We start from the raw sequence: 14,699 nt of genomic DNA on the forward strand, positions 1-14,699 counted from the left end.
GGTTGGGGTCAATTCTATTACTATTCAGAAAGTAAACCAAATTCCAAATTTGCTGCATTGAAAAGCAAAAATAATTGGAATTTCAGAGCACTTCCTGAATTGGCTGGAATTGAAATGGAATTGACCCCATGTCTGGTGGGCAGTATGGAGGACTACCTTGTCCTAGGAGAGCAAACCAACGTTTTTAAAATTATACGTTTTCAGATTAGCTTTGTGCAGACTACGTGTCGCTCTAACCTCGCTCACCGTCTTTCTCTGCCACTATCCTGTAGAAGTAGAAGCCATAGACAAAGGTCCTCATGGCATCCCCCGATGCATGGGTAACCAGGCCCTCATCCAGCATCTTCTACAGAAACACAGGGGACACAGCAATACTGTTAAAAACACAAACACACAAATGCTGGCTTCACTACATACAGTGTGTATCCGGCACATGCTTTAACAAAACCAGATAAACATATACCTACCTGCATGATGTCGACAGCCATGCCTTGTGTGGCCACACCCTCTACGTTGTTGACCAGCCAATGGACGATCTCAGCACTGATGAAGCAGTTAGGGGGCAGGCCCTTCTGCTCAGGTAGAAGCTGCACACCTGTTCTATATATATATATATATATATATATATATATATATATATATATATCGCAAAACAGAACAGTAGCTCAAACACACCCATCTAACTGCAGGGACAACAAACCACAACTAAAACACTTGAGGTATGTGTTGTGGTGCAAGCCAACACATACATGTTTTACCATCCTTGTGGGGACAAAACAATTGATTTCCACTCAAAATCTTATTTTCCCCTATCCTAACCTTAATTGTAAGCCTAAAAAAGTTTTTTTTTTTTCTTATGGGGACTGGCGAAATCTCCCCACTTGTCGGAATTTTCCTGGTTTTACCTTTTACCTTGTGTACACACACACACACACACACACGGTCTTACGTGGGGTGTTTGATGGCCTCTAGTATTTCCATCAGGGTGGAGGATGAGGACAAACATAAGGCTCCAGTACCAGACTGTCCACTGTAAACTCACAGACATAAGTCTGGTTAACTATGACTAATGTCATCATCGTTAACATAACACTTTCCAATTAGAAACATGATTTTGAACACTATACATCTGAAAAACAATATTTCTTTCCCCACCTGGTTTCTGTGGCTAAGCTGGGTCCTGTATCCCCTGTTGCCTGGGCTGCAGCCCCACCGGTCGCCACCACCCCAGCCCCTACCTGACCACCTTTGTCTGTGGCCCCTCCTTCAGCAGGATCTGTAGAAACCTACAGGCCAATCACCAAAGGTTAGAATGAAGTCAATCTCAGGCAGTCACTATGCTGCCTTCTATTTATTTCATTACATTACATATCAATCACCTCTGGTCTCATGATAGTTAGATACTGAAGAGGATAACTCCCATCTGGGATACATTACCTTGGTTGACTTGGCTTAAATCTGCCAGGTACTAGTGTAATGTGTGGTCTCTTCACAAACAACAATGATGTGTCTACGGTAGACACATGCAGACATGCAGATTTCATGCCAGAAGGACAGTGCAGGATGCAAGTTAACAAAATAGCTACAAGGACTGAGTTTAACTTGTATCTTTATTGACCTATGTATGTGCACACTCACAGGGCCCTACATAAACTTACACTGTCATTCCAACACACACACCCACTCCATCATTTGCTCACACACACACACACACACACACACACACACACACATACATAATATGCACATACATTTACACTGACTCTACAAACCCGCACACCCACTCACATGTCTGCTGCTACTCTGTTTATCTATTATCCTGATGCCTAGTCCCCTTACATACATATCTACCTTCATCACTCCAGTATCACTGCACATGTACAGTGCATTCAGGCCACTTGAATTATTTCACATTTTGTTGTGTTACAGCCTTATTTTAAAATTGATTAAATATTTTTTTCCCTCATCAATCTACAAACAATAACCCATAATGACGAAGCAAAATCAGGATTTTAAACATTTTTGCAAATGTATTAAAAACAAAACACAGAAATCATTATTTACCTACGTATTCAGACCCTTTGCTATGAGACTCAAAATTGAGCTCAGGTGCATCCTGTTTCCATTGAACATCCTTGAGATGGAGTCCACCTGTGGTAAATTCAATTTATTATTTGGAAAGACACACAGCTGTCTATATAAGCTCCCACAGTTGACAGTGCATGCCAGAGCAAAAACCAAGCCTTAAGGTGGAAGGAATTGTCCATAGAGCTCTGAGACAGGATTGTGTCGAGGTACAGATCTAGGGAAGGGTACCAAAACATTCTGCAGTATTGAAAGTCCCCAAGAACACAGTGGCCGCCATCATTTTTAAATGGAAGAAGTTTAGAAGCACTAAGACTCTTCCTAGAGCTGGCCGCCCAGCCAAACTGAGTAATCTGGGGAGACGGGCCTTCGTCAGGGAGGTGACCAAGAACCCGATTGGAGCTCTGTCAGAGCTCCAGAGTTCTTCTGTGGAGATGGGAGAACCATCCAGAACACAGTTTTCATAACTATGACCATAATTGCCTACCGTCTGTAAGCTGTTAGTGTCTTAGCGACCGTTCCACAGGTGCATGTTCATTAATTGTTTATGGCAGCACTCCACCAATCAGGACTATATGGTAAACTGGCCAGACGGAAGCCACATCTCAGTAAAAGGCACATGACAGCCAGCTTGGAGTTTACCAAAACACACCTGAAGGACTCTAAGACCATGAGAAACAAGATTCTCTGGTCTGATGAAACCAAGATTCAACTCTTTGGCCTGAATGCCAAGAGTCACATCTGGAGGAAACATGACACCGTCCCTACGGTGAAGCATGATGGTGGTAGCATCATGCTGTGGGGATCTTTTTCAGCGGCAGGGACTGGGAGACTAGTCAGGACCGAGGCAAAGATGAAAGGAGCAAAGTACAGAGAGATCCTTGATTACAGGCAACATCCTGCCGCTAAAGCTGCCGCTTTCAAGGAGCGGGACACTAATCCGGATGCTTATAAGAAATCCCGCTATGCCCTCAGATGAACCATCAAACAGACAAAGCGTCAATACAGGATTAAGATTGAATCCTACTACACCGGCTCTGACGCTCGTTGGATGTGGCTGGGCTTGAAAACTATTATGACTACAAAGGGAAACCTAGCCGCGAGCTGCCCAGTGAAGTGAGCCAACCAGACACTGAAGCATGCATGAGAGCACCAGCTATTCCAGACGGCTATGTGAACACGCTCTCCGTAGCCGATGTGAGCTAGACCTTTCAACATTCAAAGCTGCGGGCCAGACGGATTACCAGGATGGATACTCAAAGCATGCGCAAACCAATTGGCAAGTGTCTTCACTGACATTTTCAACCTCTCCCTAACCGAGTCTGTAATACCTACATGTTTCAAACAGACCACCATAGTCCCTGTGCCCAATAAAGCAAAGGTAATCTGCCTAAATGATTACTGCCCCGTAGCACCCACGTCGGTAGCCATGAAGTGCTTTGAAAGGCTGGTCATGGCTCACATCAACACCATCATGCCCCCCCCCCCTCTCTCGCTGTTTATTATCTATACATAATCACTTAAGTGAATGTCAGAGTGGACTAGTCGGAGCCCGGACTTGAACCCGATCGAACATCTCTGGAGACCCCTGAAAATAGCTGTGCAGCGACACTCCCCATCCAACCTGACAGAGTTTGAGAAGATCTGCAGAGAAGAATGGGAGAAACTCCCCAAAAACAGGTGTGCCAAGCTTGTAGCTCCAGACCCAAGAAGACTCAAGGCTGTAATCGCTGCCAAAGTTGCTTCAACAAAGTACTGAGTAAAGGGTCTGAATACTAAAGTAAATGTATTTTTTTCCCCAATTTGCAAACATTTGTCATTACGGGCTATTGTGTGTTAATTGATGGGGGAAAAGAAACAATTTAATCCATTTCAGAATGAGGCTGTAACTTACAATGTATAAAAAGTCAAGGGGTCTGAATACTTTCCGAATGCACTGTAAATATGTCATTGGACCTTTTAATATTTAATGTACAGTACCAGTCAAAAGTTTGGACACACCTACTTATTCCAGGGTTTTTCATATTTAAAAAAAAAAATAATTCTACATTGTAGAATAATAGTGAAGGCATCCAAACTAAGAAATAACACATATGGAATCATGTAGTAACAAAAAAAAAGGGTTAAACAAATCTATATATATTTTACATTTGAGATTATTCAAAGTAGCCAAACTTTGCCTTGATTCCAGCTTTGCACACTCTTGCCATTCTCTCAACCAGCTTCATGAGGTAGTCACTTGGAATGCATTTCAAATAACAGGTGTGCCTTGTTAAAAGTTAATTTGTGGAATTTCTTTCCTTAATGCGTTTGAGCCAATTAGTTGTGTTGTGACAAGGTAGAGACCATGGTAAAAGACCATGTCCATATTATGGCAAGAACACCTCAAATAAGCAAATAGAAACGACAGTCCATCATTACTTCAAGACATGAAGGTCAGTCAATCCGCAAAATTAACTTTGAACTTTCTTCAAGTGCAGTCGCCATGATGAAACTGGCTCTCATGAGGACTGCCACAGGAAAGGAAAACCCAGAGTTACCACTGCTGCAGAGGACAAATTCATTAGAATAACTGCACCTCAGACTGCAGCCCAAATAAATGCTTCACAGAGTTCAAGTAACAGACACATCTCAACATCAACTGTTCAGAGGAGACTGCGTGAATCAGGCCTTCATGATCTAATTTCTGGAGAAAAAAAACCCACTACTAAAGGGTACCAATAATTTAAAAAATACTATCTTGGGCCAAGAAACTTGAGCAATGGACATTAGACTGGTGGAAATCTGTTCTCTGGTCTGATGAGTCCAAATTTGAGATTTTTGGTTCCAACCGCCGTGTCTTTGTGAGAGGCAGAGTAGGGTGAGCGGATGATCTCCGCATGTGTGGTTCCCACCGTGAAGCATGGAGGAGGTATGGTGTGGGGGTGCTTTGTTGGTGACACCGTACGTGATTAATTTAGAATTCAAGGCACACTTAACAAGAATGGCTACCACAGCATTCTTTAGCGATACACCATCCTATCTGGTTTGCGCTTAGTGGGACGATCATTTGTTTTTCAACAGGACAATGACCCAACACACCTCCAGGCTGTGTAAGGGCTATTTCACCAAGAAGGAGAGTGATGAAGTGCTGCATCAGATGACCTGGCCTCCACAATCACCCGACCTCAACCCAATTGAGATGGTTTGGGATGACTTGGACCGCGGAGTGAAGGAAAAGCTGCCTACAATTGCTCAGCATATGCGGGAACTCCTTAAAGATGTTGGAAAAGCATTCCAGGTGAAGCGAATTGAGGGAATGCCAAGAGTGATCAATGCAAAGTCGTCATCAATGCAAAGGGTAGCTACTTTGATGAGAATATATTTGGATTTGTTTAACACATTTTTGGTTACTACATGATTCCATATGTTTTATTTCATAGTTTTGAAGCTTCACTATTATTCTACAATGTAGAAAATAGTAAAAGAAAAGAAAAACCCTTTAACGAGTAGGTGTGTCCAAACTTGTGACTGGTACTGTATATAGTAGGCTTACTACTTTGTGTATTTCATATCGCTTATTCTTATTTCTCTTTTTTTTTTCAAGTTTTACATTGTTATTGATTATTGCAAAGTTGGGTTTTGAGTTTGCAAGAAAGGCATTTCACTGTACTTGTGCATGTGACATTAAAACTTGAAACAGGACAACACATACACTTCTACTCTAACAGATGCAGCGGCATCCAGTGCCCCTAGTTACTGACCTGTGTGTGATAGATGTAGGAGGAACGAGGGCTACGTATAAAATCCAAAATGAAGGCAGCATCCTGTTAGCATAGGAAGAGGGATACACCACAGGACGAAAAACCCAAAGTCCATCAACAGGAAAAGAAGGCAAGGAGAGAAAGTTGGGGAAGGAGAGAAGGAAACAAAAGCAAAGCGAAACCCCATAATAAGGAAGCAAAGATAAACCCCTATAAAAACGGCAAACCAACATTCCATACACACCAACAACAAAAAATGCCCTCAACCAAAACGCCCCAATTGAGTTCCCTTTTACCCAGGCCAGAAATGGAGCTCCCTTTTACCCAGGCCAGAAATGGAGCTCCCTTTTACCCAGGCCAGAAATGGAGCTCCCTTTTACCCAGGCCAGAAATGGAGCTCCCTTTTACCCAGGCCAGAAATGGAGCTCCCTTTTACCCAGGCCAGAAATGGAGCTCCCTTTTACCCAGGCCAGATATGGAGCTCCCTTTTACCCAGGCCAGAAATGGAGCTCCCTTTTACCCAGGCCAGAAATTGAGCTCCCTTTTACCCAGGCCAGAAATTGAGCTACCTTTTACCCAGGCCAGAAATTGAGCTCCCTTTTACCCAGGCCAGAAATTGAGATCCCTTTTACCCAGGCCAGAAATTGAGATCCCTTTAACCCAGGCCAGAAATTGAGATCCCTTTTACCCAGGCCAGAAATTGAGATCCCTTTTACCCAGGCCAGAAATTGAGCTCCCTTTTACCCAAGACAGAAAGCCCTTGATCATTGTGTTCCTTCCCAAAACCACACAAAGACACCCACCTTGCGAGGGCTGTCCACATATGTAGTGGTCATGGTGACAGTGGAAGACTCACTGGTGGCAGTTGAGGGTTTCCCCTGTTGTTGCTGCTCCTCTAGAGTCCTACAGACAGGAAATGCATCCTCATTGTAAGAACGGTAGCATCAATGTCAGATACCCTGTGCTTCTAATTATTTGGAAACACACAAGGTTCCATTGAAAGGACACAGACAGGACAACTACACTCACTTTTGGTTCTGCTCCAACTCCAGGAGAGCTGATAAAGCGGAGGTGCCTTTCTTGCCCAGGGGGGGCGCTACAGGCTCCGGAGGGTAGGCAGAGAGAGGACCAGTCACCTGCAAACCCTTCATCGCCGGTCCTTTCTACAGACAGAATGAGAGGGGAAGACAGTACGACAGGAAGCTTAAAACAGCTCAAGACAACAACATTGGTATAGGATCATTGTTCCTGGCAGTCAGTTTCTCTCTTAGCTGGGTTTGCAAGACTGCAGTTTTTTTAGCCTTCTGAAATGAGTAAGACAGTGTTTTAGGGTGTTACCCTGATGATCCTGTCAGAGCGGTGGCGTCTGCGGATGCGGTTGAGTCCCTCCAGGAAGCGGATGAAGCCATCCAGCAGGGCCCAGTCCCCGGTGCCCGTCATGCCCTCTCTGCCCGCCACTGTGCCCACTCCCTCCCCGTAAACGTCCCAGTGCCCCTCCCCGTCCGCCACACGTCTAGCCCCCCCGGCCGGCAGCAGCAGGAAGCGGGTCCGCCAGAACTTCAGAGAGTCTATCAAACTAAGGCACACGGCCGGTAGAAATAAGAGTTATTTGGAAGTGTGACATACATACATACACACTGAACAAAAATATAAATGCAACACGTACATTATTTTTTATTTTTTACATTTAACCTTTATTTAACTAGGCAAGCCAGTTAAGTACAAATTCTTATTTACAATGACGGCCTACCCCGGGCAAACCCGGACAGCGCTGGGCCAATTGTGCGCCGCCCTATGGGACTCCCAATCACGGCCGGATGTGATACAGCCTGGAATCGAACCAGGGTGTCTGTAGTGACACCTCAAGGACTAAGATACAGTCCCTTTGACTGCTGCGCCACTCGTTTTGGTTACATGTTTCACGAGGTGAAATAAAAAATCCCAGAAATGTTCCATACACACTGAAATCTTAACTCTCAAATGTTGTGCACAAATTAGTTTACATTCCTGTTAATGAGCATTTGTCCTATGCCAAGCATATCAAGAAGATGATAAAACAGCATGATCATTACACAGGTGCACCTTGTGCTGGGGACATTAAAACGCCACTCTAAAATGTGCAGTTTTGTCAAACACGATTCCAGATTACTGAGGGAAAGTGCAATTAGCATTCTGACTGCAGGAATGTCCACCAGAGCTGTTGTCAGATAATTTAATGTTAATTTCTCTACCATAAGCTGCTTCCAACGTCGTTTGAGAATTTGGCAGTACTTCCAACCAGCCTCACAACCGCAGACCACGTGTAACCACACCACCCCAGGACCTTCACATCCAGTTTCATAACCTGCGGGATCATCTGAGACCAGCCACCTGGACAGCTGATAAAACTGAGGAGTATTTATGTCTGTAATAAAGCCCTTTTGTGGGAACAAATGTATTTCTCCCCAGTGGGTGAGCCTGGATCCCAAGTGGGTGGACCTATGCCCTGCCAGGCCCACACATGGCTGCACCCCTGCCCAGTCATGTGAAATCTATAGATTAGGGCCTAATATATTTATTTCAATTGACTGATTACCTTATGTTGCATTTATATTTCTGTTCAGTATAGTTGACTCTGTACACTCAGTGCTGGCTATGGCAAACTCTTTTACAACAGAAAGGGGTCCAAATTAATGTGTTAAAGCCTTCCCTGGGGCTGAACATGGCTCCGTATGTGACTGTGTGTTTGCTGAGCATAGGTACCTGAAGTCCTCAGAGCCAGCAGAGCAGATGTACTGGTCCAGGTAGTTCCACTTGTACTCCTCCAGTCTCTCGTGACCAAACTCCACCCAGCAGGACAGGAAGTGGGCGTCAGAGTGAGGGGGACACAGACTGTAGGTGTACTGGATCTGGGCCGACTCATACGGGTACCTGACACACACACACACACACACACACACACACACACACACACACAGTGAGTGACATGCAAACAGTACAGTCTGATGATTAGCTGAGAGTATGGATCTAATGTAAGGCTGGAGACTTACTTCGGAAGGTAGCGGGTAACAGTGATGATTTTATCCTTCAGGCAGACTTTATGGAAGGTACGGCCCATACTGAGCCAGTACAGACTCTCCTCCTCTTCTGGCCTGCGCCGAGAGACCAGCCCTGAGAAGGAGGAGGAGAGAGACAGAGGGTAAATGACTGCACTTGGTCCAAATTGAGATTACTGTAATTTACCAAATTATTAAATTATGCAAGTGAATATGCCGTATAACAGACTCATTAGCCTCTCTAAGTTAACAGTGTCAGTCAGTAGCTAACTGTGACTGTGGTGTTATTAGGTAACTGTGTCAGAGCTGAGCCACACGCCCGGACAGAGACAGTATAGAACACCTCTGGTGTAGAGTGGACTACTGCTGAGGGGCGGGGCCACAGCAGGCTGGGGTTTCCTTTTGTTAGGTTGGACAATGATCTGGTAGCCCTGCATCAGCCGCTGACAGATAAACTCCTCAAACACCTGAGGGGCACTCATCACCGGGGCCTCATCATCCCGCCTGAGACAGAGAGAGACAGGGTGAGAGGGGTGGAGCATCTGAAACAGCTGCATGTACCTGTTGATCAATTAGTTGCTATATATTTCTCAGTAGACCATGCAGTCAGTCAGTGTTGCAGTAGTCATTTTGTATACTACGTGAGGTGTGTGTGTGTACTCCCCGTGTTACATTTTCTACCCCTCCAGGTTAGTGTGGCAGCATGTTGTACCAGCCCTCAGTGTAGTCGTTCTACAGCGTGTGTGTGTGTGTGTATTTTTGGTTTTACTATCCTTGTTTTGACCAGTAGAACATTTGGACAAGAGGGGACATTTCACCAGTCCCCACAAGGAAAAGGCTATTTTAGGATTAGGGTTCCAAATAGGCTTACAGTTAGGGGATAGGTTTGGGGTTAGGGAAAATAGGATTTTCAATTGTTTGGCTCCCACAAGGATAGTAAAACAAACATGTTTCCTGTACCTCTCCAGGTCAGTGTGTGGCAGCAGGTCGTAGCAGCCCTCAGTGTAGTCGTTCTGCAGGGTCTGCCATTCAGGGAAGTAGTCAGTGGTGAGAGGCAGACAGGCGGGTGTGGTCAGAGACTTCCAGTCTACCCCCACCGTGCAACAGAAGCTAGGCACTGTCGGGGGGGCAGACAGCAGCAGGGCTTCAGGGGAACCCCCGCCACACACACGGAGCCAACCAGACAAAAATACCATACATACATACATACATACATACATACATACATACATACATACATACATACAACACAGAGACAGACAAAAACAAACAAGTGCCCCGTCGAAAACACACATACCACCCAACAGGGTGCATTTTGTGTAGGAGGAGGTAAGGAAATAGGAAAAGGACAAGTAAAAGAGAGAAATACATTTGGAATGAAAGGAAGGTGTGCAGAGGTGGTTGATAAAGTAGGAGGGGAAAGTGTGGAACAAAGATACAGGTTGGAATGATAAAAAGAGTGGCGCGGGAAAAACACAGCCAACGACAGACAGAAACAAACAAAAATAAAAAGTAGAGAAAGAGAGAGAAAAGAGGGGGAAGGAAAAAAGAGCAGAGGGTTATTCTCATTGCCTTCATTACACCTGATGATGATGATTCCAGTGTCACTGACAGAAGTGGAGCTCTGATCAACACATGCAGGAGATTGAGGCTCTGTGACAATCGACCTGGCAATCTGTGATGATGTGATAAGCATGTGATAAGCAGTGATCTCATCAGCAGTGTGATTACAACATGCACGCATATATGGCTCATACAAACACACACACAGTACATGCAAAACAAACACACTACACATGCCACAGAAAAATGGACAGGAAACTCATGCGTTTACATTTTAGTCATTTAGCAGATGCTCTTATCCAGAGCAATTAGGGTTAAGTGCCTTGCTCAAGGGCACAGACAGATTTGTCACCTAGTCAGCTCGGGACTCGAACCTTTCGGTTACTGGTCCAACGCTCTTAACCCCTAGGCCACCGGCCACCCATGCAGACAGTCAGGAGTCACACACACACACACCTGGAAGAGGCTAATTAAGCACATACACTTGAGAGCAGAGACTCTAATATTATTATGTATGATAGAGTAAAAGATAGGAGATACATTGAGGAGAGAGGTGTGAAGCCTGAGGGAGAAAATGGAGAAAGAGCTAGAGAAGCTGGAAGATACAGAATGGAAGTGAGAGATACTCAGAGGTAGAGAGAAGGACGTTAGAGAGAGGGGGGGTAAATGCATGACCCAAAAACGTGTGACCCTTTATGAACCCTAGTCTTTCCCTCACAGACAGACACCGAACGGAGAATTCAGCCAATCAGGGGTTCAGTTGAATAAGCTCTCATTTCATCATGTGAGGGCTTATTCGAATGATCAGTTCGGCTGTCAGGCAATGTTCACAACCAAACTGATAGGATATTGTGTACATGACATGTGTGTGACTGTGTCAAGTGTGTCTGTGTAGTGAGTGTGTTTTCATTCTTAGGGCAGCACAGACTCACTTGGATCCGGACTGCCAGAGGAAAATTCCTCCAACGAGGAGCCACGGTTTACCGGTGTTCCTGCACAAACATTATCAGCATTAAAACCAACAGCGTGACCATCAACCATACAACATTAAGAGAAAAGATAGTTGGCAGGGTTAGTGTGTGATGTATACAATGCTTATATAGTGAGTCAGATGCACTAGCGTGTGTGTGTGTGTGTGTGTGTGTGTGTGTACCAGTGCTGTTGCTGCTGGCTGGGCTGCCATGAGTATACTCCTCCATCCCTCCGCTGGAGTACAGCCCATTTTCTCCTGCCTGTCGTCTCTCTGAGGCTGTCCGTCTGAACACACAGTCCACAGGGGGGGAAATAATCAATAGACAACTATAATTACATTTAAAGAAAGAGGCATGACCTTCCCCCTGGGGCGTGTCTAACCTGCCAGTGGCCTCATGATAGGCCAGTTCCAGGAGCTCGGCGGAGGTGTGGGCGGGGTCTCTCTGCTCGCTGCCCTGCAATTCAGCCATGTTCTGTCTGGTCTGGTGGTGGATCTGGATGGCCTCTCCTGACGGACCTGGAACACATCCATGACACATTAATTACATTCCTCGTGAAAGATGTCCTGTACTGGAACGTACGCATTGTACCTGTAGCATCATGACTGCCCTGTGCTTATGGTGCACTGATACTTCTATTTTGTATTTTTGTCTCAAAATGATCATCAGCCAATTAGAATCGGCAATGTAGTTAGACGTGCTAAAATGCTACATGTTAGCTGTTCCCATTACATAACCTCGCACATTTAGCCCTATGCTAACCTAACCAGGTGGCAGTGATTATTTCCTGTATCAAATTCCACATCAGCCTATCAAAGATCTTAGACTATATATCCACCAACCCAATGGCATTTCTTAAAATAGGTTAACTTGGCCACCAGAGATACTTTAAACCTCCAAATGTTACTTTTGTTTCACTTGGTCGGTCATAAGTGTAGTGTGTCAATATTGCATGATACATCCTTGAATTACAGTGGGGCAAAAAAGTATTTAGTCAGCCACCAATTGTGCAAGTTCTCCCACTTAAAAAGATGAGAGAGGCCTGTAATTTTCATCATAGGTACACTTCAACTATGACAGACAAAATGAGAAAAAAATATCCAGAAAATCACATTGTAGGATTTTTAATGAATTTATTTGCAAATGATGGTGGAAAATAAGTATTTGGTCACCTACAAACAAGCAAGATTTCTGGCTCTCACAGACCTGTAACTTCTTCTTTAAGAGGCTCCTCTGTCCTCCACTTGTTACCTGTATTAATGGCACCTGTTTGAACTTGTTATCTGTATAAAAGACACCTGTCCACAACCTCAAACAGTCACACTCCAAACTCCACTATGGCCAAGACCAAAGAGCTGTCAAAGGACACCAGAAACAAAATTGTAGACCTGCACCAGGCTGGGAAGACTGAATCTGCAATAGGTAAGCAGCTTGGTTTGAAGAAATCAACTGTGGGAGCAATTATTAGGAAATGGAAGACATACAAGACCACTGATAATCTCCCTCGATCTGGGGCTCCACACAAGATCTCACCCCATGGGGCCAAAATGATCACAAGAACGGTGAGCAAAAATCCCAGAACCACACGGGGGGACCTAGTGAATGACCTGCAGAGAGCTGGGACCAAAGTAACAAAGCCTACCATCAGTAACACACTATGCCGCCATTGACTCAAATCCTGCAGTGCCAGCGGTGTCCCCCTGCTTAAGCCAGTACATGTCCAGGCCCGTCTGAAGTTTGCTAGAGAGCATTTGGATGATCCAGAAGAAGATTGGGAGAATGTCATATGGTCAGATGAAACCAAAATATAACTTTTTGTTAAAAACTCAACTCGTCGTGTTTGGAGGACAAAGAATGCTGAGTTGCATCCAAAGAACACCATACCTACTATGAAGCATGGGGGTGGAGACATCATGCTTTGGGGCTGTTTTTCTGCAAAGGGACCAGGACGACTGATCCGTGTAAAGGAAAGAATGAATGGGGCCATGTATCGTGAGATTTGGAGTGAAAACCTCCTTCCATCAGCAAGGACATTGAAGATGAAACGTGGCTGGGTCTTTCAGCATGACAATGATCCCAAACACACCACCCGGGCAACAAAGGAGTTGCTTCGTAAGAAGCATTTCAAGGTCCTGGAGTGGTCTAGCCAGTCTCCAGATCTCAACCACATAGAAAATCTTTGGAGAGAGTTGAAAGTCTGTGTTTCCCAGCAACAGCCCCAAAACGTCACTGCTCTAGAGGAGATCTGCATGGAGGAATGGGCCAAAATACCAGCAACAGTGTGTGAAAACCGTGAAGACTTACAGAAAACGTTGACCTCTGTCATTGCCAACAAAGGGTATATAACAAAGTATTGAGATAAACTTTTGTTATTGACCAAATACTTATTTTCCACCATAATTTGCAAATAAATTCATAAAAAATCCTACAATGTGATTTTCTGGATATTTTTTTCTCATTTTGTCTGTCATAGTTGAAGTGTACCTATGATGAAAATTACAGGCCTCTCTCATCTTTTTAAGTGGGAGAACTTGCACAATTGGTGGCTGACTAAATACTTTTTTGCCCCACTGTAGATACTAACGTTAGAATAAAATAAAATAAAAAAATAATAAGAAATGACAAAACCCCACGTTTTTCCTTATCTGTTTTACAAACATTTATATGCTTTTACGGGAAAAAGATCAAGGCGGTCTATACAACATTTGAGTTTATCGTCCATCAAAGAGCCTCATGGTCTTGTCAAATAGCTGTCATGTACCTCCACTACAATCACTGCCAGGTGGCATACGCCGCTAAACAGTGAATTTGCAGGGTACAGTAACCGCGGGTTCGAGGCTCCCTCACATCCAAGCTTTTTTGCTAAAGGACAAAACATTTCACTGCTGGTCCTCGATGCTCGATTCAAATAATGCACTTGATTATTAGCAGAGCTTGTCTACAAGGCTGAAGAAAGATACAGCTCCTTATTAAATGTATTCTTAATCTTAATTTTCAATGTGTTGGATGCACTTCCCTTCGCAACACACAATAAATCTACATTTCAAAGGAAAAACATACTGTATCTCACCCGGGATTCGAACTTGCCGCAAACAGCTAAAATGACCAGGAGCCAGGCTCGCTTCACTGTGAGCTAATCATCCAGTTGACATTTTGCGTGTTTGATTTCGCAGATGTTGCCGTTTGACCTCTGTTAAGGACACTCTTATGACAAAAATTATATCAAGTCCAACTACGTCAACATTTGTAATTGGTCGATGCAGAATTACAGAAAACAATCATGCCCAGCTGGTGTTGTCAGA

General features: G+C 44.4%; 1 protein-coding gene across 9 annotated transcripts in view; it reads right to left on the reverse strand.

The window, feature by feature from the left end:
• Positions 1-14,699, reverse strand: part of depdc5 (DEP domain containing 5, GATOR1 subcomplex subunit) — a 30,219-nt gene that overhangs the window by 7,129 nt on the left and 8,391 nt on the right. For 4 of the 9 annotated variants that reach the window (XM_036977358.1, XM_036977354.1, XM_036977355.1 and 1 more), the window contains 15 exons: positions 11,780-11,915; positions 11,580-11,683; positions 11,359-11,418; positions 9,824-10,007; positions 9,207-9,367; positions 8,858-8,978; positions 8,571-8,738; positions 7,167-7,404; positions 6,858-6,991; positions 6,632-6,731; positions 5,829-5,891; positions 1,156-1,286; positions 950-1,030; positions 468-600; positions 238-346 (listed from right to left, as the gene is read on the reverse strand). In XM_036977358.1, the coding sequence (XP_036833253.1) occupies positions 238-346; positions 468-600; positions 950-1,030; positions 1,156-1,286; positions 5,829-5,891; positions 6,632-6,731; positions 6,858-6,991; positions 7,167-7,404; positions 8,571-8,738; positions 8,858-8,978; positions 9,207-9,367; positions 9,824-10,007; positions 11,359-11,418; positions 11,580-11,683; positions 11,780-11,915 (1,923 nt within the window). Of the gene's footprint in view, positions 1-237; positions 347-467; positions 601-949; positions 1,031-1,155; positions 1,287-5,828; positions 5,892-6,631; positions 6,732-6,857; positions 6,992-7,166; positions 7,405-8,570; positions 8,739-8,857; positions 8,979-9,206; positions 9,368-9,823; positions 10,008-11,358; positions 11,419-11,579; positions 11,684-11,779; positions 11,916-14,699 lie in introns of those variants that run through there. The other 5 variants (XM_036977357.1, XM_036977356.1, XR_005051722.1 and 2 more) reach the window with 5 other exon arrangements.

Source organism: Oncorhynchus mykiss, chromosome 5 (genome assembly GCF_013265735.2).
Source record: "Oncorhynchus mykiss isolate Arlee chromosome 5, USDA_OmykA_1.1, whole genome shotgun sequence".
Taxonomy (NCBI): domain Eukaryota; kingdom Metazoa; phylum Chordata; class Actinopteri; order Salmoniformes; family Salmonidae; genus Oncorhynchus; species Oncorhynchus mykiss.